We start from the raw sequence: 21584 nt of genomic DNA on the forward strand, positions 1-21584 counted from the left end.
CAAACTCTGATTCTCATTTGAGAAGCGGCAGACATCCTGGTGTTTGGGTACTCCTCTCATAATCCATAGAGGCAGGATATTAAGTAATTTTCTTTCCAATCCTGAGGAGACTTCTTCAGTTCTTTCCCTGCCTCCTTTGATTGCTTTTTGGCCTTTTCCCCATTTCCCTTGTGTGCCTTACTGTGTATTTCTTCTCGGTCTTTGTTGGAGGAAAAACAAAACAGAAACTGCTTGTTTGGTCTTTCCATTTCTGCTCAAGTTACTAGTTGCCACAGAAATCCCAGGGCTAAGTTATTTGCACCTCAATTGCCTGAATTTGAAAGAGCCTGCACCCTAGCAGGTGTTTGGGGTCATCATGGAAGACAAAAGAGGGCTGCAGAAGCAAAAGTGGAGGTGTAAATTGGCCTGTTGAAATGAAAGGCTAGCGTATCAGTTGCTGGGAGAACTTTGGCACTAACACAACACACCTTGTTGGAACAGTCCAGTGGCCTGCTGCATCAGCTACCACTTCCCCTGCAGCACAAATGTGAACTGATAAAGAGGTGGTGAGTGGGCAGGTCAGTTCTGCTTTCCCTCAGGCCCTCAGCAAGGCGATGCTTTTGTTGCCCAGGTGGGGTTTCAGGAGTGGCTGACCCAACTTTTTAAATAACAAGATGGTCAGAAGAGAGCAGTGTCAAGTCAGAAAGAGGCCTGGATCTTCAGGAGCCCCTCCACCCCATCAACCTACATTCCATCTTAAAGGCAGGCTACCCAGGGGGCCAGGGACTCTCTTATGGGCCAGATTCTGATCATCAAACCCCCACCATTCTCTTGGCTTACTAAAGTGGCACAAAAAGACCCCCTCCATCCTCCCTGGGGTTCATTTCCATGGTCCAGCCAGGTGAGGAGATATTTATAACCCTAATTTTTGAGCCCTCGGTCTGATGCGGAAGGGAGGAAGGTAAATTATTGGATGAAGACCCTCCTCAGCAGGCTGCTTAGTCTCACAGACTTTCTCACAGTGTGTTGTCACCATTACTCCATAGGGTCCTAAAGATTCTGCAACTTTCCACCTGAGGGAGATCCAAAGCATGATGGGGATGGGGCCACAGAGATATTTAATATGCCTCAAACCTTGGGCTCTACCTTTTCTTTTCTTTGCTTTTTTACTTGAGGGATCAAGGAGGAATGGACGGAATCTTCAGGTTAGCACTTCCACATCAGACGCACCAAAAAGTTATACTACTTTTGACCAAAGGTCTCTCAACTCCTCAAACTTCTGGTGGTAGACACCTTGGTGGCCAGTCTGGCCTCAGGTGTGGCCTTACTTAAAGAGGGGGAAAGCTCCATGAAGGATTCCACAGATTTAAAAAGTGAGGCAGTGTAATGCAGAGCTCATGAAGCGCTGGCCTATGACATTATAGCTTCAGCCGCTACCTCCTGCATGGCTACAGTCTACATCATGTGGCTTTGCAGCTCTTGAGGGAAACTTGGGATTTATCAAGGAAACTCACTAGCTACCTCTCTAGAGAACTGCGGCCTTCATTGCTGATGCCATTTTTGATTATATGAAGTTTTCTTCGAAGGTTATGGCCTCCACTGTGGTGGCAAGAAGGAATTTATGGCTGAAGTGGGCTGTGGATGCTACTTTTGAGGCTAATGTAGCCTGATGGCCTTTTCTAGGGAGTAAACGATTTGTAAGTACTCTGGGTGATATCCTTATAGAAACCAAGGATAGAAAGGAGGCTATGCCCTTTTCCTCTGAGAAAGAGAATAGACAACAGATGGGGTTTAGTTCTCTGTCCTTTTGCAACTACAGGACTTTTCCTAGATTTCATGCAGACTGTAGAAGACTGACATGGTCCAAGCCAAAGTCTTCATTCAGGTCTAACTTTCAGTCCACCAAGGGCCAAAACTCAGGCATCATAAGCAACAAACCTCACACACAGCACTCCTGACACCAGGCCTCCGCCAGTGGGGAGCAGACTTCAAACTCTTCTGGCAGAACTGGACTAGATCAGTGTCAGATGCCTGTGTACAACACACCATCAAGCAAGATTATGTGATCGAGGCCCCCCCCCCACATATGAGTGTTGCTTATAGTCCTGTCATTCCAACAACCCTGCAAACCTGCATCAAAGGCATTCAGGCATTTACTGTATCTTTTCATTTTTTTATCCATTCCCAAAAAGAACAGGGCCTGGGGAGCCGTCTTGGACTTCAGATTTCTCTACAAATGTGTTGTATACAAAAATTCAGAATGGAGACACTAAAATTAATTGCAGAGGAGATTAGAGCAGGGGACTTTGTGACATCGATAGACCTGAAAGATGCCTACTTACATGTCCCTGTTTCCCCCCCCCCCACAGAACTGTGTCCGCTTCTTTGGGGGGAAGGGATCACTATCAGTTCAGGGTCCTGTCCTTCAGATTAGCATTGTCCTCGAAGGTATTCTTAAAGGTAATGGTTGCCATTGTAGCAAGCCTCTGATGCCACAGTATCCATGCACATCTCTACCTGGACAATCTTTTTATCAGATCTTTCTCCACAGAGAGGGTATCCTAGGATTTACAGTCCACTATACAGCATCTGTTGTCACATTGCTTCTTCATCAGCATTAAGAACATAAGAGAAGCCAATGTTGGATCAGGCCAATGGCCCATCCAGTCCAACACTTCGTCATGCAGTGGCCAAAAATACCAGGTGTCATCAGGAGGTCCACTAGTGGGGCCAGGACACTAGGAACCTTTCCTCTGTCCCCCCCCCCCCGCACCAAGACTACAGAGCATCACTTGCCCCAGACTGAGAGTTCCTACCTATACCAAGGTTGGTGGACCTAATGTTTCTGACCCAAATCCTGGGCTCCATGATTGTAGCCATTGCCACAGTCGCATGGGCTCAAGTGCACTCCAGGAAACTTTGGAAGTTCTGACTTCCTCATCAGCAGTCAGTTGCCTTCAAGCACCAGTTGAAACTGAGAGTCGATCTACAGTTGAAGAATTTCCTTCATTGGTGGACGGTTTCTTCATAACAAGGTCATCCAGAGATTACCACAGATGCAAGCGTCTTGGGCTGTGGAGCCCACGACTCTCTGGATGATATCTCTGGGTTTTGAAGGTGCCACTCGACTCAAACTCAGTTCTCACATTGTATTTGTATGCCAATTTGTTGCTATTCACAGATCTTACCAACCACCTTAATACAATCTCAGCTATAATCCCCCAGTTACTTATTCATCTTGACTCTAACTAGCCCTTCCTGGCAACTACCCCCCCCCCCATCTACCTATATGAAGAAGTTCTGTTTCACTGTATCTGAAGAAGTGTACATGCACATGAAAGCGCATACCAAGAATAAAACGTTTTTGGTCTTAAAGGTGCCACTGGACTCAAGCTTTGTTCTGCTGCTTCAGACCATCTGGGCTACCCACCTGAATTTATTTTTTCCTGTTCATGGAATTCAAGTTGCCCTGTTAGCCTTATAGGACACTTGCAACCGGATCAGTCATAAATCTGGACTGTAGTTGGGTGTTGATTGCCCTAGAAATATATAGCCGTTTTAGTAGGATCGTCTTCTCTCCCCTAACCCATGCATCAAGCTTTGTTGTCCTGTTCAGAGCATTGGAGTTGGTACATTCTGTCTCTTATAGCTAGGGCTTATGAGATATGTTCATTGCATTTTGAAAACAGTAACATATTAGCATTTGAGGTGGCACATCTGTGTTCAAAGGGGGATATTCAGTTCCCGCAGTCTGAATTGGACAGCTCAGTTCCCAGGGGTATCGTCAGCTATCTACTGCAGAGGTCATTGTAAGAGTACAGTGGACAGCACATTCAATAGTTATCTTTCTGGGATGCCTTTGAATGTGAAATACTGCTGTTTATATGTAGCTCAGATACTTCCATTTAAGAAAGATGTGTGTCCCTTTTGTATCTAAGACTAAGTATGAGTTTTACAGGGGAGGAGAAGTTATCATATGCCCTTGTAGCAGCCTGTCTTGGCATGCCCTGGTGCCATTTTGATGTTCATTTGTTGCCCACTATGTTGCCTATGGCTTTTTAAAAAGCTTACTGCTCTTATGGGAGAATATACCAAAGGCTTTGTCCAGTGGGTTCCAGAATTCTTTATTTTTATTTCAAAAATTTGTGTGCCCTGTCTACAGAGAAGCTGCTTGAGACTTTAAATTGGAATTTTAATATATATATATTTCTGTATCTTTCTTTTCCCCTTCTTTCCCCTTTCCCTTTTTCTGTGCATTAATACAATTCTTTTTTAAAAATTATATTTTTGGTCTAACCTGGTGTGCTTGTTTGTGGGGGCCCCTGATCCTTCCATATAAGAGAAACAAATATTTTTCAGGGACATCGACTTACTTGCTGGTAGAAGCTGTAGGAGTGCTACCTGTGAATCTCAGGGTGACCAACAGAAATGTATCTCAATATTTTAATGAAATTATATAATGTAATTATGCAATAAGAGTATCCCTTGACTGTGTAATGTATTGCCTTTCTGGAGGTGCTGTAATGGTGTAGGATGGGCTATCTTTTTCAGGTAAAGCTAACTGAGGGCTTTACATCAGTATTGGTTGTAGGTTTTTTTGCAGTTTTAACTAACCAGTATATTTAAATTTAAGAACTCTCTAAGAACTCTGAATTACAGTGCAACATTAATAGAATTTTGAGATAGCAATGGAAAGTTACTAAAGGCAGCATGTGCATGAAATAACTGATTGGTAGAGAGATGGCCAGTAATGTCTCTGCAAAAAAATGTGCAGAGCTTCATTTTTCTGTGGCAAATTTTCCATTTGTAAATATTGTTTCATAAAAGTAATAATGATGTATGGATGTCATTGCCACCACAATATTAGACACCCATAGGAGCTTCAAAGTTGTAATGAATAATTTTCAGGAATTGTTGGAGCATATATGTATGTTTTGTAAATGGATGTGTTTGTTAAAACCACAAATTCAAATAAAAATCAAGTTCTGGTTGGCTTTCTGGTCAAATCAAAACCAAAGCTAAAATTCTTAATTATGTTCCTTCTTTCATGGTGGAAGTGGTATTATAATTTTCAGTTGGGTATGGAACACAAGGGATGTTAATGATGCTATGTAGATTAATAGTGAGAATAAGATGTCAACTGAATTCCATGGAAGATAGTTTGGTTTTGTTGAAACAGATGAGCAGACAACCATATGCAGTTCTCTCAGTGTTCTAAAAGTATTGCCAATAGTTCTCTGTGCCATTGTTTTTTCTTTAATTTTAAACAATGCAAGAGAATCACATGCTGTTTTTACAAGTAGTATTCCAATAAAAATAATTGTACATAAAAATTGAATATAACATTGAAACATTTGATTCATTCTTTTTTAATCAAATATTTTGGTTCAACTATTTATTACTCCTTGGACATAACTAACATGGGTTAGTTCTTATTTTTAATTGAATATAAGTTAAAATAAACTTGTTAAATCAGAACATATGCTCTATTTAGGGCACTGGAATATTTTTCAATTCAGATTTTTTTGTAAAACCAGTGTATTTGATCTTGAAGATGCTTTGATGGAGATGTTGCAGTTGCACATGGAATATGGGTTCTGTAGTACAGTTTACAATGGGAAATGAGGTAGCTGTGACACTGTCCTTTTTCAAAATAGCTAATTGTGTATTCTCAGTCTCCCTTCCAGAAAGCTTAATCATTCTACTAGGAATTGGATGCATGATAAAAACATGGGGGTGGGATTGTGAACAGAATGAAAATAAATTTAAAATGCTTGTTTTATTCAAGTTATACAGTACCGCAGAATATAATAAAACACATTGACCTACATCTCTAGATTTGTGAACCTATTAGTGGTGAATATCTGCCTGTGTGGGGAAAAGCCTACCACCCAAGGCCCTCCAAGAGAGAATATCATTGCCTGATGTGAGCTGTAAATATTGATAGTTTGGAACCAGGGGTGTGCATTCAGCATAAACTGAGCTGAAAAAAATACCCCCCCAGAGAGCTTACCAATATTTCTTTGGAGTATTTTTTAAAGCCAGATATTGATTGGAGGTGAATTTAGACTTTCCAAAATGGCCAAGCCTGAAAAATCCCAAAAATATTCGGGATTTTTGGGACTGTTGGGTAGTCAAAATTAAAGGGCATTTAAAGGGATTGCAGTCACTTTAAATGCTTTCCAGGTGAACTTGCTGCTTGAAGAAGGCACTTAAAGGGACAGTAAGCCCTTTAAATACCTTCAGAGTTCATTTGCGGGCTGTGTGGCTTGCAGAAGGCATTTAAAAGGACTGATCCCTTTAAATGCCTTCCCCCTTCCATTGAAGGCAATGGAGGATGGGGGCACCTTCTCTGGGGCCCATAGAATTGGACCCCCTGATCCAATCTTTTTGAAACTTGGGTTTTGGGTTGTTGTTTTTTTTTAGGAGAGGTGCCAGCAGCTATGCTACAAATTTGGTGCCTCTACCTCAAAAAACAGCCCCTCCAGAGCCCCAGATAACCTGGGTCAATTCTCCATTATACCCTAGGGGACTATTGAGTATAATGGTCCCTATAAGGTATAATGTAGCCACTTGATTTCCAGATATTTACAGAATCCGAATACCATATTGTTGTTGGGATTTGGAAATATGAAGAAATAATGATTTTTTTAAGGTTCAGCATACCCAAATCCAAAAAATACTGGGTTTTTGTTCACACCCCAGTTGGAACACTTCTATCTGGTGAGAGCTGTACCTAAATTTGATGCCTGTCATTTCTCCTCCTTGTAATGTTCTATAATAGGCAACTTCTGGTAACCAGTGTAGTGTTTTAGATCAGTTTCTTCACTTAATTGGATGGGTATTGTAGTTTTGAGGATTAAGCTGCAGCTGTTGAATTGTGCGATCTCTCTGATTGTGGAAGCACGTAGATACTTACAGATATAAAACTCTGGGAAATTTTGAAGTCATGGAAGTAGACCTTTTTGGGAAAACAGATACATATAATATTTACTTTTCTTATCAACCTTAAACATATGCTGCTCTAACAACATGAAATGTATCACTTAGTTAACATGCACAATTGGGTTTTTTGCATATTTATGGAATTTAACCATTAATGCCTTAGTTTTCTACAATCATAATTGTGAAAACAGGCAACGCTAGAGAGAGTGCTGCAAATGGCAGTGCTGTATGCCAGTTTAGCATGTGGCTAATTTTTATCATCTGATAAGAAAGATAACAATAGGAAACACAAATTGTCAGTGCTGTAGATGGTTTTGCCAAAAGCCTTCATGCTACACATTTTGTAAAGCATTTTGCTCATTTTTCTTCAAAAGAGATAACATTACATAGGACATCTTTTAGTTTTTTCATATTTTTCTATTACTCTAAATCGGGGAAGAAAGTATTTTTGGGGGGGATTTTTCTTCCCAGTTCACCCCCTCCCCCCAGGTCTTTACATCTCTAGTTATGTCTGGAGGTCAATGAATTTCTGATAAGATGATATTTTGTTCACACTGTGGTGTACATAGAGTGCATGTTGCTTGGATTAGTGCACACTTAGATTTATGATGAGGTGTGAATCATTCTAGAGCTGGTAGAATTCTTCAGGGGCTTCCTCCCGGTGCATCCAGATAACATCATCAGTGTACTTGAGAGAGAGGAGAAGGTGTTGGGAAGCTGGAATTTTGTGTCTAAACTGGAACAAGTTTATTAGTAAAGGTTCATGAGTTAAGCTTTGTCAGGAGGCATACATTTAACTTGTCAGTGAACTCTAATGGTCAAATGGTGAATATGAGATGGAAAATTTTATTTAAAAATTTCTTTCCACTCAGGATTCTTGAGGTGGTGAACAGTTAAAAACACATTAAAATCAACTTTAAAAAGTACATACATACACACACACACACACAAAACACAGTTAAAAACAAAGAGGGATGAGTGTCAGTAAAGTGATACCAAACAAAACAATTTTTTTATCCATTATTGGGAGACGATGACAGATGTGGACAGATGAGAAAGAGGAAGTGAATCCCACAGTTTTGTTTTGCTTGATTAAGATCCTCTAAAATTTAGGCTTATAAAAATTTGAAGTACTGACAGACAAAATGCCCTCTTGATCAGACTGGAAATAGTTCACTGTTTGCAAGCAATATCTGTGAATTCTCAACATTTTTTAAAAATCGGTACACCTAATTCTAAATGTAACTCTGGAGTGCAAATCAAAATCTACACAATGGGGCTAGGAAAGGAAGATTGTTTGTCCTAGAAATATGAAACCCCCATGTTTGCAAAAAGAAATAAAAATCCAAAAAGTGAAATGTTTTGGTTTTTTTAAGGAGCTGAAAACCAGAGAAACTACTTGTGCAAGTTCAGTCATTGTTCATCTGTTTTAGTGGCAATCTCATAAGTGTTGCAAGATCTCAGTGGCAACCAACAATCACCTAACTGATGATGGGAGGAGGGAGATGCTTGAAGGGAAGAAAGGCATTCATGTTTTCTGCTCCAAGCCTCTCCTGTGACTGCTGACCTACTGATGGGGGGGTGTCTGGGCTTGGAGTGGAAAGCATATTGAATATGCTTTCTGCTCTAAAGCCAGCAGCATAATGATTTGGATAGTGGGGGCAGTACGAGTCATTTATACAGTGGCTGGCAGTGGCAGCAACAATGGAATGTCGCTTCCCCATGAGTCCTTGTGGGTTCCCTGCTTCTCCTAAACTGCTTTTAATGTACTTGCATGTTGTCACATGGAAAGGGTGTGGTAGTACTTTGCTTAGGCAACTATTTGATACTCCCTTCTCTGCTGTGCATCATAATGTCTTGCATTAGCTTGCCAAAGGTCTGATTCCCATTTCATTTTTGTTAAAGATCACAATTACATGATACTTGCTCAGCTGATGGGCTCTGCATGTAATTCCTGGCCATATTGACTGCTTGAGTCATAATTCTTAGAAGGAGCCAAAATACTGTTTTGTACATTACAGTAAAAGCACTCATGGGGATTGTGTGTGTGTGTGAGTTAATCAAATATGCTAGATACTCAAGCTTATTGCTATGCCTCACCCCCTACTGAGAGGCATCTGCAGCAACCAAGTCCTACCCATTGGAAATACCATTGCAATAAGACCCCATGTCTGACAGGCCCTCCCTCTGAGCCATGGACTAATTCTATGCAGCAGGTAGACAAGTGTGCCAAGTGCCTGGGAGTGCTATATAGCAGAACTGGCCCCAGTCAGCTCCGTTAGCTTGAGGGGGAAGGACACCCACTTGCAGAGCTGACTATTAGACACCTAGCAATGACCAAAGGCATAGACTGATCTGCCACAGAGGTGAGAGTGGCTCATATCCCCATATCCCCAAAGATACAGTAGTGTAGTGACTGAGCAAGAGGAACTTGTCTTTTGGGTAGTGCCAGTTAACTGAACTTTCTAGATAATCTAGGTCATAGATGTATTTTTTTTAGAAGTCAATTTCATCAATTTATTTAGGAAGATATTTATGCCCCTCTTTCCTTTGTGACTCAAGGCAACTTTACAGTTCCAAAATTTAAAAATGTACAAAAGACGACAAACCCCATGAACTCCCTTTCCCAGGCAAATGCCTGCATCTTAAATTCTGCTAAAAGTCCTCCCAAATCAAAGCACATTTAAAACTTTTTTTAAAAATGGTGTTTCCTCGCTCCATGTGGGAGCCCATTCCACAAGGTGGGAGCCACTGTAATAAAGAAATGTGCTCTGGTAGCAGCCAAGTGAGCCTTCAAGCAGGGCAGTAAGTGGAATGAACATGCTCCAGCACAGCAGCTGCCTTGAGTACCTTGAGGAATGTAGACCACACAAGTTTATCATCAAATGAACCTGTAATAATCTAAGAACAGAAACCCATTTCTAGGGGAAGGAAGGTCATCGCAGACTATATTTGAGTACTGCAAACTGATTGCAATCTGAGTAATGTTGTATACATGTCCCCCCCCCCCAGTACCTCAGTACTGGAAAAACATCCGTTGCTGGTTGAAATGTTGCAATCTGAGTAATGTTGTATACATGTCCCCCCCCCCCAGTACCTCAGTACTGGAAAAACATCCGTTGCTGGTTGAAATGGTTCATTCTGGATTATCAGTCCGTCACTTGATTCCTGTAGATTGTTAGGAAGTTGTATGTGTTTGTACGTACACTGTTTTCTATATGTATCAACATATAAAGCTGTCTTATGAGGAGTCAGCCCATTGGTCCATTTAGCTCAGTATTGTCTTTTGACAGGCAGCAGGTCTCCCATACCTTGGAGATAGAAATGTCTTTCCAGCTACCTGCCAGCTGAGATCCCTGAGAAATAATTGTGATTGAACTTGGGATTTTGTGCATATAAACTGCTTTGAACATTTTTCAGAAGAACAGGGAACAACAATATTCCCCTGTGTACCAAATACCTTCTCATTGCTGTAATAGGATGTCATCAGTTTTGGTCAGTTTAACACTAGATAAATAACACTAGATAAATAGACAAATTGAAACTTAGCTGATTTGAATGGTTTCACATGGTGTTCCATAGCAAACACTTTACATTGCATGAAAAGGTCCATTTATTTCCTTTGTCTCTTAATATAGTTAAATTATAATTAATAGTCATCAGTATATGCGAGAATGCTCTTCTCACGATACATTTGTACATATGCACTTACAGTACTGTTGACTAGAGTGCTAGATCCTAAGTGTGAAGAAAATATAAAGAAAAGTTTTGAAATGAGTTTCTGAATTCAGCTTATAAAGATTTTATAATTGGAAGTGTGTGATTGTCCCATAGAGAAGGCAGTGAAAGTAGCACATTTAGAATTTTTAATGTCTCAAATTATGTTTAATACATGGTGCACATTTTTCTTCCACAGAAATTAGCAGAGTACGGAAAGACATGTATAACGACACATTAAATGGTAGTACGGAGAAGAGAAGTGCAGAATTACCTGATGCTGTGGGACCTATTGTACAGTTACAAGAGAAACTATATGTGCCTGTAAAAGAATTTCCAGATGTAAGTACATACTTTAGTGAATCTATCTTCTGGCTCTTATGATGCCTTCTCATGTGGTTTCATTTTTGTTAGTTTTGTTGATCCAAGAATGCTACAGTGAGGTAAGGTCTGATAATCAGAGCAATCTTTACTTGCTATTTTCTGTTGAGTGTTACTTTTGATGTTTTTCTTGATTTAGAAAAGAGCTAGCAAAGAGGTATATGATGGCTTGTCAAATAGCATTTAGCTACAGTCAAATCAAAATATATGTTTGCATTTTGCTGGAATCTAGACATTGTGCATGTAATTTTGTCATGGTGCAAAGTTGGTGGACAGCAATATCTTTTCCCTCACAGCAGCCAGCATTTATGTGCTCTTGGAACACACTACCTATGATGCAGATGGTCCCCAAGGGCACCAGACAATACTGCTGTGTAAGTGGACAGGCAAAACCTAGCCTGAGTCTCAGATCAGATTTGGCAAAGTCTTTTGCTGTTTCTCTCTCTTCTAGAATATGAGGGACTTCAGGAACTACATTTCAAAGAGCAGTTTGGTATTTTACCTGAATAACATATTTGAAACTTTAATTACTAGTTAATTTCTGTGTAGCCCAATAAATTTTTTGAGCTTTCTTAAACATTGTAATTTAGGAGAAGTTAATATTACTGAAGTATTTTAGTATCACAGTTTCTTATACTGGACTTGTATTACTGTGAGAATCCTTAGATGGATAGTCATTTCATATTTTCACTAGTTTGTTATGAAATAAGGTAGTAAACATAAACAATAAAATATGATCATGATGAATCTGTTGAAGGAGTATCCAGACAGCCTTTCCTGTGCTTGACAAAATATTCCCCCCTTGGAAATCTTGTGCCATGTGGGTGTGCTCTTAGGTAAAACATGAATGTGGGATCATCCTGTCTCAGCTTTTTTTCTCAAGTGCTAATAGTATTAGGATACACTCCTCTTTCTTCAGACAACATACAGGATATTTTATTGTAATGCTTTTGTTTCTTCCTATCATTCCTTAGTTACATTCAGATGTACAGTGTTGGTTAGGATCTTAGGAAGTGGAGAACCTGAGAGAAGTGTAATTATTTTTCTACTGTTCACTTAAGTAATAAGGAAGGAAAGATGCACACATTCTTGATTTCAGAACTTTAGGGAGGTTGACATGTTTTGTCTGATGTAGCTAAAACAAAGTACCTTGGTACATCTTGAAGGCTAAATGTATTGTGTGGTATAACCTGTCATGAGTGAGAGCCCACAAAATGTGTACTAGATGCTAGGGATTTTTCTCTGTGGCAGATGAACATTTATTTATTTAGGAAAGTTCTGTGCGACCTTTCCAGACAACCTGCTTGAAGTAGCTTATGAAGTAAAACATAAACAGAATAAAAATAGTTAAAAGTTAACCATTAAATCATTTAAAACCCAGTGGTAGCACAACTCACAGCTTAAAATGAGTCTTACAAAAGTTATTGGCTAGAAGAAGGAAAGTGTAATTTTTTTTCTAAAAAGATCAACCCCTTAATTAAAAGCCTGGGTAAAAAGAAACGTTTGGGTCTGGCAGCTGACTGTGATCACTATATCATTTGTATCATTTGCTTGGTAGAACAGCACACCCCTGACTGTGGTCATCATTGCTGAGCACTGAAAAATCAGACAAGCTAACTTTATGTGCCTTGTGGGAATACAGCTTGCCAGTAAAAAGACAAGAAAATATAATGCTCCTATCAGAATGAGTGCCCATCCAGCATGGTCCACAGGGTCCAGTTTAAGTGTTCCATCAGTTGATAGCAAATTGAGTAAATGAGCACTCCTGATTGGTAATGCTGCCAGCAAAAGGTACTTGGAGGGCTTCTGCTTGGACAGCCAGCTATTGTATGGAAATTCTCACAATCCCAATATGTGCCCTGTGGCCACTGGGAATACTGAGTGAAGTGCACCTGGCATCCCAGCAAACCTCTATCTGAGGATATGCTTTAAACATGTATTTTTAAGGGGCAGATTAGGAACATTGTAGCTCATATGGAACATTTGGTCAGAATTTGGAAGAAGAAGTCTCCACTTGTGGAATTCACTCCAACATAGAGTATCCTAATTGTTCAAGACAGATAATATGGAACATACAACTCACTCTGGATTGATTAATGTTTAACAGAACAATTGCAAAAATGATGTGCATATCTGGAATACGTAAGGCTAAACTTTTCATTTGTCTTTGTGTTTGCTGGTTAATGTCTTTTAATTTATCAGTTATAATATGTCTTGCTAATTCTGAGTGTCATGTAGGAATGAGTCTATTTCTTAGTTACCAGAAATATGTATTCGTGAATTGAATATATGTTCTTTATGTACATAAATGAATGCTATCAGAATGGATATGCAAATGGACCACAGCCTAAACTGAGTCTGGCCTATAAGAACATCAGAAGAGCCCTGCTGGATCAGAGAACAGGTCCATCTAGTCCAGCAGCCTGTTTCATGCAGTGACCAATCATTGTCCCACACAAGGTCTTTCCCTGATGTTGCACTGGTATTCAGCAGTATACGGCCTCTGGACTTGGAGGAGCCCTTTAATCGCCATGGCTACTAACCACTGATGTACCTATCGGCTATAAATCTGTGTAATCCCTCCTTAAAGCAATCCATGCTACTGGCCTAATTTGAGATTAAATCTTTCCACTTCCATTTTTTTTCTCCTACTACAGGCACTTCCTTATGTTCTAAAAAACATTAACCCATTTACAGCAGATGGTATACTGATGCTCCACCATTACACAAAGAGAATAATATAGAAAAAGTAGAGAAACATGCAAATACCTTCTCCTTCTGAGGCAGAGGACATCTTGCTTGAGTGTTTCCCACCATCTATTCAGGGAGGCTGGACAAATCTTCTCACTTCCTGTCTCCTGAGTGGTATCCACCACTTTCCCCCAGTTCTTTTTCTGCCTCACAGGGAGAGCAACTTAGAATAGGCTCTGTCTATATTCTGTCCCTCTATTTCTGCTTGAATTTCACATTTTGACTTAACCTCTTCTTCCTAACCCTGATGCTTCCCCACTCTCAGGCAGATGCCCTGCCAAAAATATTTTTAGTTCCCCTCAGTAACTGAGCCACCCTTCAGTAGCGTGCAGGGCTTTTTTCTTTTTTTTTTGAAAAAGTGGTGTTGGAACTCTCAAAATGGAAATGAAGCTTTTGATCTGTATACTGAAAACTCATGAATTTTTACACATTTTAAAATAATTTTGTCAAAGAGGTTCCGGAATTCTGTTCCGGCATGTTCCCCCAGAAAAAAGGGCCTGGTAGCATGTATTTATTCGTTATTTTATTTTATAAGCTTTAACTGCCCCACCCTGTCACAGATATTAGTTTAGACTTATGACTCAGCACAGGATCTAGAAGGAATACAGGAGCTGTCTTGTGTTAAAATACCCTAATGAAATGGCAAGTGAGGCAAAATTAACTTTCAAAACAGAATAAAGATTTTAATAAAGAGGTAGGGAATATATAAATATGAGGATTCAAAATATAATGGTTGCTGAGGTAAAACTTTCACACACACACATGCATACATACACAGAACTGAGGTTTTTGAATAAACAAGAGAGTGTTGTAGCTTAATTTCTGAGCTTCAAATTCTTTTCAATGAGAAGTTTTTGCTTATATTTTTCAGCTGTTACACAGAATCTTAAATGCAGTTTTTTAGAGGATAGTTTTGCCCTAGTGCTTCTAGGTTTCTCCCTTAAAAGATCTAGGTTTTCCCTTTAGATATTATAACTTTCCAGTAACTCTTGAGGTGTCTAAGCCCTTTCACTTTATCACAGACCAGGGTTCTCTTCCCAACCCCTTCCTACTGGCTAGAAGTTATTCTTCTTGTCCTTAAGAAGCAATAACTCCTTTTCTTATTTGGCTTGTCTGGGAGTTCTCGCTAACTCCTCAGACCTGCTGCCAAATTCCTCTTCCAGTACGATATGTCTGAATAAAGCAGTGTTGTAGCTTTCTTGACTGAGAATCTGAATTCTGCCTCAGATTAGTTTTTAATATATCTCAGACAATGGAGTCCCTCTTCTCTCTATAGAAGTACTTTTCTGACAATTCCTTGACAGAAAGCACTGACTCCCAAAGTCTCTTCCCTCAGAAGCCAAACTCTCTGGCTACTGATCCAGATGTTAGATTTCAGACAAAGACCAAAAGGTGAATGAAAGGTGAATGAATCTTTCCCCTCCAGATCAGCTCTTTTATTTCCTCTTTAAGATGATGCTGGCCAATCAGAGAGTGAGTAGAGCAGCCAATCACATAAGCTCTTCTCTCCAGGGAAGCTTAATTCTTGAAATTCCTGACTCTCTGACACAAGCAGCATTTTAAAAAGCCTGCTTTTTTTTGCAATCTGTCACACCTCCTTACACCTTTCTTTCTTGTTACCTAGTCTTTAATCCTGTCTTCCCCCTATTCTTCACTCCAATTATAGAAGCTTAGTTTGAGGCTAGCCATTACCTCAATGGCACTTACTTCAACCACAGTGAGGGAAGACTCGTTACAGAGGCTAATGGCGTCCAGTGACTTCTACAGGTTTCTTTCGGAGGAGGAGTCCTTTCCCCTCCTGGATGCTGCAGCCACCTCTGAGGTCTGTGGCGCCAACATGACCCTTGATGGGCTTGATCTGGTGGCCAGTAGCAGCTCCCTCCAGCACATCTAAAGAAAGTGCGCCAAAATGGAGTGGGGCCAATGTGCTGAATCGACAGCCAGGGCGTGGCAGCAGAAGGTGGGCTCAGCTGAACAATCAACCCTTATGAAGCTCGCAGGAGGCCTGCTTACTGCTGAGAGCCGCAACTCTGTGGGGAAACCCAATCCCGCTGCAATCCAAGCTCCAGCATTGGGATCTCACTCAGAGCAGGTCAGAGCTAACCTCTCCTCCAGCGGCACATCAGAAACCGATGCCTTCAAGACTCCCTTTGGAGCTCCTGGAAGCAATCAAAGAGATGGTTAGAACAGAGATTTATTAGCTCAGCAGACAGAGGGAAATAGTTGTTCTGGTTTCAGACTCCGCTCCCCCCATCCCCAGAGAGACCCATGCCTAAACCTCAGAAAGCTAGAAATAGCTCCCAGTGGCCAACAAAGGCTGCACAGAAAGCCCCATTCTGCCATAAACAACCATGTGCATCAGTTGAAGGGGCGATAGATTCTTTATCTGATTCCAACACAGAGGAGAAAGAGGAGGGGGAATTCCTCTCAAATGAAGAGGAAACTGTTTTACCCAAACAGGCAGCCAAGTTCTTTAAGGGAGACATTCTACAGTATCACTTGAGCAAGACCATGTCTGCCCTGGAATTTCAGGAATCCCCTCTGGAGGAGGAGCAACCACAGTCCTCCTCCAAGACAAAAAAAGTGTCCTAAAGGCAGTGAGGAGTTTTTTCCCCAGGGTGAACAAAATGGAAAAAAAGCCTTTCTCTTCCCTGAGTTTTTTGAGACTCAGCCCAAGACTAGCCAACAAACAGTTTCCGGTCTTCATCAATAAACTCCACTCCCTTCCCTCCTTTACCAATGAGTTCCTGCAGGTCCCCCTGGTAGATACCCCAATTTAGCCTCTTCAGCCATCTGGGTTTCTGTCGGAGGATGGTCAGGGCAGTATTTGGGACAGCATCGATAAGAAGGCAGAGTTCACCCTAAAGGAAGCACACAAGACCATAGCCATGTCCATTAGGGCCAACATTGCCATTTCTTTAGTCTGAAGAGCAGAACACTAGGTACGTTATAATTCCAGCAGCCTACTTATAGCTGTTAGAGGTCCCATCCCACCGCAGGGCTTACTCTATGGCTAGATGGAATATACTCCCCTCCGCGGTAGTGGAGGGACATTATAGGAAGATCCCATTAGCAGAGAGGGTTTGCCCGTGTGGAGCAGGGAAGGTCAGGACAAATGAGCATATTTTACTTCACTGCCGTTTCTACCAGGAAATCCGTGCGAAGATTATTGCACCCTTGCTTGGGAGGTTTTCTGCCTGCTCTGAATCTGAAATTACGAGGAAGTTCCTTTCAGACACAAATCCTCAGCTCACACTCCCCTGTGCCAGATTTCTTGCAGCATCATGCAGAATTCGCAGGGAATTAACACAGAATGTAGCTGAATCATAAAATGTAGATGTTTTGTTCAATCTGTTCTGTGATTTTAAGAAGGCATAGGCCACTCAGTAATTTTAAATATTGTGTATTTCCTAAAATTTATCAGATTCATGTACATTGTTGTAACTGATCTTGTGCTAGTCACGAACCATAATAATACATTTGATTTGATTTAGTCTGAAGAGCCTCAATAGTCTGGGCAAGAAAACTGATTCAGTTACTCCCAGGAAATAATAATCTCCAAGAGGGCAAAAACAGGTTGCTGAAATCAGTCGACAACATAGGCTCATTTTCCACTGATGCCACCCTGAACACCCTAATATTCTTGTCTAGGGTAATGTAATGTGCTGCTGCCGCTAGGCGAACTCTAAGGCTCATAGAAATATTAAATAGCACATTATCAATATTAATAATATGCCATTAAAAAGCATAAGATAACATTGAGTAGCCTAAAAAAGTCTACAACGGTCTTCAGGCTAGAAACAAACCATAGAAACAACTAAAATAGACATAATCCCTCAATTAAAAGCCTGGGTTAAAAGAAATATTTTGATGTGGCGCTTAAAAGTCATAGCCAGGCAAGCCTCAAGGCATTCCAAAGGCAAGGTACTACTACTGAAAGCCTTGTCTCTTGTTAACTTGTAAGGAAAATCCTAGCTGGTATGCTGAACTGTATAGAAAGATGTGGTCTTTCAAGTACCCTGGCTCCAGGACATTTAGGGCTTAAAAAGAACAAACCTGCACTTTGACAGGCAGCCAATGCATATTTCTCAGAATGGGGAAGATATGATCCCTGTATCCAACACTAGACAGTAGCCCGGCTGCCATGTTTTGGCCCCGATGAAGCTTCCAGACTGTCTTGAAAAGCATCCTCACATAGACGGCATTACAGTAATCTAACCTGGATGTGATCAGAGCATGGGTCATCATGGCCAGATCATACATTTTGAGGAACAGCCTAGCTGGTATCAGGTAAAAATGATAAAAGGTGCTGTCTGCCAAGAGGAGACATGCACCTCTAAACTGTAGGCTGGGATCTGGCACCATCCCCCTATTATGAACTTGCTCCTTCAGGGGAGTACTGAACATGCTGATTTCATAATGCTTGAGCAGGCTGTCATTGACCAGCTGCATCTCATCTTTCAGTTGTCTTCTGTGGAGTCATATAGCACAATTATAGTGCAGTATCCCAAAATGTGTGGATAGCAGGTTTTGGCAGAAATGTTGTTCAGTGTTCAACAACAACCTTATATAGTAAGGGCTGCTGGCTACTGTGTAATGCAAGGATTCTCAACTGTGTTGAGCTTGCAGGAAATCTTGGAATTGTATGAAACGATAATAAGTACTGCCACAGAATTGCGATTACAGGGGACAGACTAACCACTAAATGGCTGCCACAAAATGGGGCCAATCACAAAATGCTGGGAGGTTAAAGTCTCTCATTCTCCCAAATCTGGTATGAGCATCCCAAAGTCGCGCCCCCCCCCAGTTCAATATGTTTTGGAATCTGGATTTTATCCCCACAACTCAGGAAGCAACCAGATACTTGGAAACAGGCAGTGGAGGGCAGAAAAAAAAATTATGCTGCTGCATCACACCGGCAGTCTTTAGAAAGCAAAACAGCAACAGAGAGGCTCATGTGAAGATTACCATTATCTATACACAGTCTATATCAGTTCAACAGTGACTTTTGATGTTTATTAATAAAAACACAGGAAGAGAAAGAAAGATTAGCAACCACCCCATTCATCTTTATAGAAGTGGTAGGGGGTGGGAGAGAGCAGCAGTCTGTTATTGTTGTGATCCTGAAGGAGCAGGTTCCTAATTTAAGAGTGGTGCCTGATAATCTGCCATAGTCACAATCTAAAGAAGGCAGATTTCTTGTAAAGTTAGGCTCCTGACAGAAATATTATCCACTTCTGTTACTTCTGTGTGAGTGAAAGAGAATTATAGTAAAGGTAAAGGTTTCCCTTGCTCGAAAGCTAGTCGAATCCGACTCTAGGGGCGGTGCTCATCTCCGTTTCCAAGCTGAAGACCGTGCTGTCCGAAGACATCTCCATGATCACGTGGCCAGCATGACTAAATGTCGAGGTGCACGGAATGCTCTTACCTTCCCCCCGAAGTGGTACCTATTTATCTACTTGCAATGTCTTGCTTTCGAACTGCTAGGTTGGCAGGAGCTGGGGCCAGAGACGGGCGCTCACTCTGTCACGCGGCACTAGGGTCTTGAACTGCTGAACGACAGACCTTCCGGTCTGCAGCTCAGCATCTTAATCTCTAAGCCACTGCAGCCCCAAGAGAATTATAACTAACTGGCAAAATTGTGATTATTGCCACATTTATATGCACCTTCCTGAGCTCAAGCTGCTCCTTTCCCCATTTTATCCCAACAACCCTAGAGATACATTAGGCTTCAGTTCAGTTCAGTTCAGTTCGAAGTTTATTTTGATAAAAGACCAGTAACAATAGAGACAAAGATTTTTTTAAAAAAAAATAAAAAAAAAATGGCGACATTAGGCTAATTCAAGTAATCCAGTAAGCGCCATGGCTCTGTGAGTATTTAAACTCAGATCCCCTACATTCCACATTTAACTTTACATCATGATGGCAATGAAGGGGGGGGGGGAAGCACAGCAAACAATGGGGCCACATGCCTTAGCAGGCAGCCCTTGATCACATAGCTGAAATATTGGATGGATAGTCATAAAAAGTGACCGGAAGTATGTTTTTCTTACCCAGAGTTATGCTTATTGTTCCAGATCTACTACTTTATACATCACTTTAAAATGTGAAGTTCTGTGGTATTGGTACAATGCCAAGTGCACAAAAAGTGTTGTCACTTTTTCATCGTGCTTCTGGCAGTAAAAGAGTCAGTTACCACTTTCAAAATGTTGACAGTTGCCTAGATTTAAGCTGTTAAAGTTTGCATCTGTATAGGCTGAATCAAATTAATATTTTAGATAATTACAAATCTAATAAAGTGCATTGTTTATATAAAATCTCAGTTGCATTCTGTGGCTCCTTATCAAAAAGCCTAAGAACACATTAATTATCACATCTAAAACAACTGGTCCCTAGAATATACTGAAGCTGAATGACTAGCACACAGCTTGTGCATGTGTTTTATCTGTTTAAGATGTTTAATTGATACAGGAGAGTGATGAAAATACATATTCATTTGGAACATGATGACAAAGCGGCATATACATATTTGAATAACAAGAATACAGTTAACACGTTTAGCTAAAGAGACTATTTTCTCTGACTTAGGATGTAATGTGTATGTGTAGAAGCATTATGCTCTTCACTTACTGAAAAGCTGTATATCAGCACAACTGGGCAATACATTATTTGTATCTCTTTTTAATTGTAACAATCTGTAGAAAGTTGCTTTTGAAGTTACTGCATGATCAGTAAGGCTTTCACCCTGAGGACCAGTGCTCCTTTCCTTCTAGACGTATAAGACTTAAAGTTACCTTGGGCTACAGGACTAAAATCTTCAAACCTAGTATGGCAAATGAGAACTGTGTATGTATTTTTCATGAGTTAGAGGTTAGCACTATAAAGGCCTATAATGACTCTTATCCCTGTAGGTTTATGGTTTTAACAGAAACTCCTTGTTGCCTCGAACAGCTGAGCACTTGCTAAGTTGCAAGACTACTTTTAAAAAGTGTACATTAACATTCCAGTGATTACAAACTCTGGAAAAGCTCCAACCCACAGTGGTATCATCATGCATACCCTGTACAAAGTTATAGAATTATAAGATCCAGAGACTGTTGACAGCAGCTGACTGTGAAAGGAAAAAGGGGAGAAATGAGACTCAGAGCTTATGAGGATATTGGACAAGAGAGATTTTGTGGGATGGCTTGGAATTTCAGATCCCCCTCCCCCTATGCAGTTTTCACAGCGCCTTTTCTGCTTTTATAGTCTATTTGTAGTCTAGCTGGTGGGCAGTGTACCTTTCCCATATCCCTTTAGCTTATTTTCCCCTCATTTTCCCCCCTGTTTTTAAGGTTTTGTGCCCCCCCCTTCATTTATTTACAAAGCCACTTTTTTCTAAATAGCTGTGGAATTGCCCACGTATGTAGAGAGCCCTGCCTGGTCTGTAGGTCATCTGCTTTTGTTATCTGACTGGAGAGGAGACAGACACTTAACTGTTAGATAACATGACACTCTCTGATTCACATCACATTTGTTCTGCCTCTACCTGCTACTTGGGAAGAATGGAGTTCAGGAAGAGTACCACTTTATGTTTCCCCAAGCAAGGTTTTAGGAGGTGATTTTGCAGGAGAAATCCTGTTCTGTTCCTGGTATGGGCTTATTGTCCAAGTCTATAGCTTCTTGGATGCAACAGCAAACTTATATGCACTTGGCTGCATGCAAGAATTGTTGCACATTGACCAAATAATTAGTGTTAGTTTGTGGTGTTGGGGAGTTTGCCTCTTCAGAAAATAGCATATCTTTAGAGCAAGGAAGCACAGTTTAAATCT

General features: G+C 40.8%; 1 protein-coding gene across 7 annotated transcripts in view; it reads left to right on the forward strand.

Moving 5' to 3' along the window:
• The window catches only part of QKI (QKI, KH domain containing, RNA binding), a 205098-nt gene that overhangs the window by 49593 nt on the left and 133921 nt on the right, over positions 1 to 21584 (forward strand). For all 7 annotated transcript variants that reach the window (XM_015415305.1, XM_015415306.1, XM_015415301.1 and 4 more), the window contains exon 2: positions 10841 to 10983. In XM_015415305.1, the coding sequence (XP_015270791.1) occupies positions 10841 to 10983 (143 nt within the window). The remainder of the gene's footprint in view (positions 1 to 10840; positions 10984 to 21584) is intronic.

Source organism: Gekko japonicus, unplaced genomic scaffold (assembly GCF_001447785.1).
Source record: "Gekko japonicus isolate JY-2015 unplaced genomic scaffold, Gekko_japonicus_V1.1 scaffold519, whole genome shotgun sequence".
NCBI lineage: Eukaryota > Metazoa > Chordata > Lepidosauria > Squamata > Gekkonidae > Gekko > Gekko japonicus.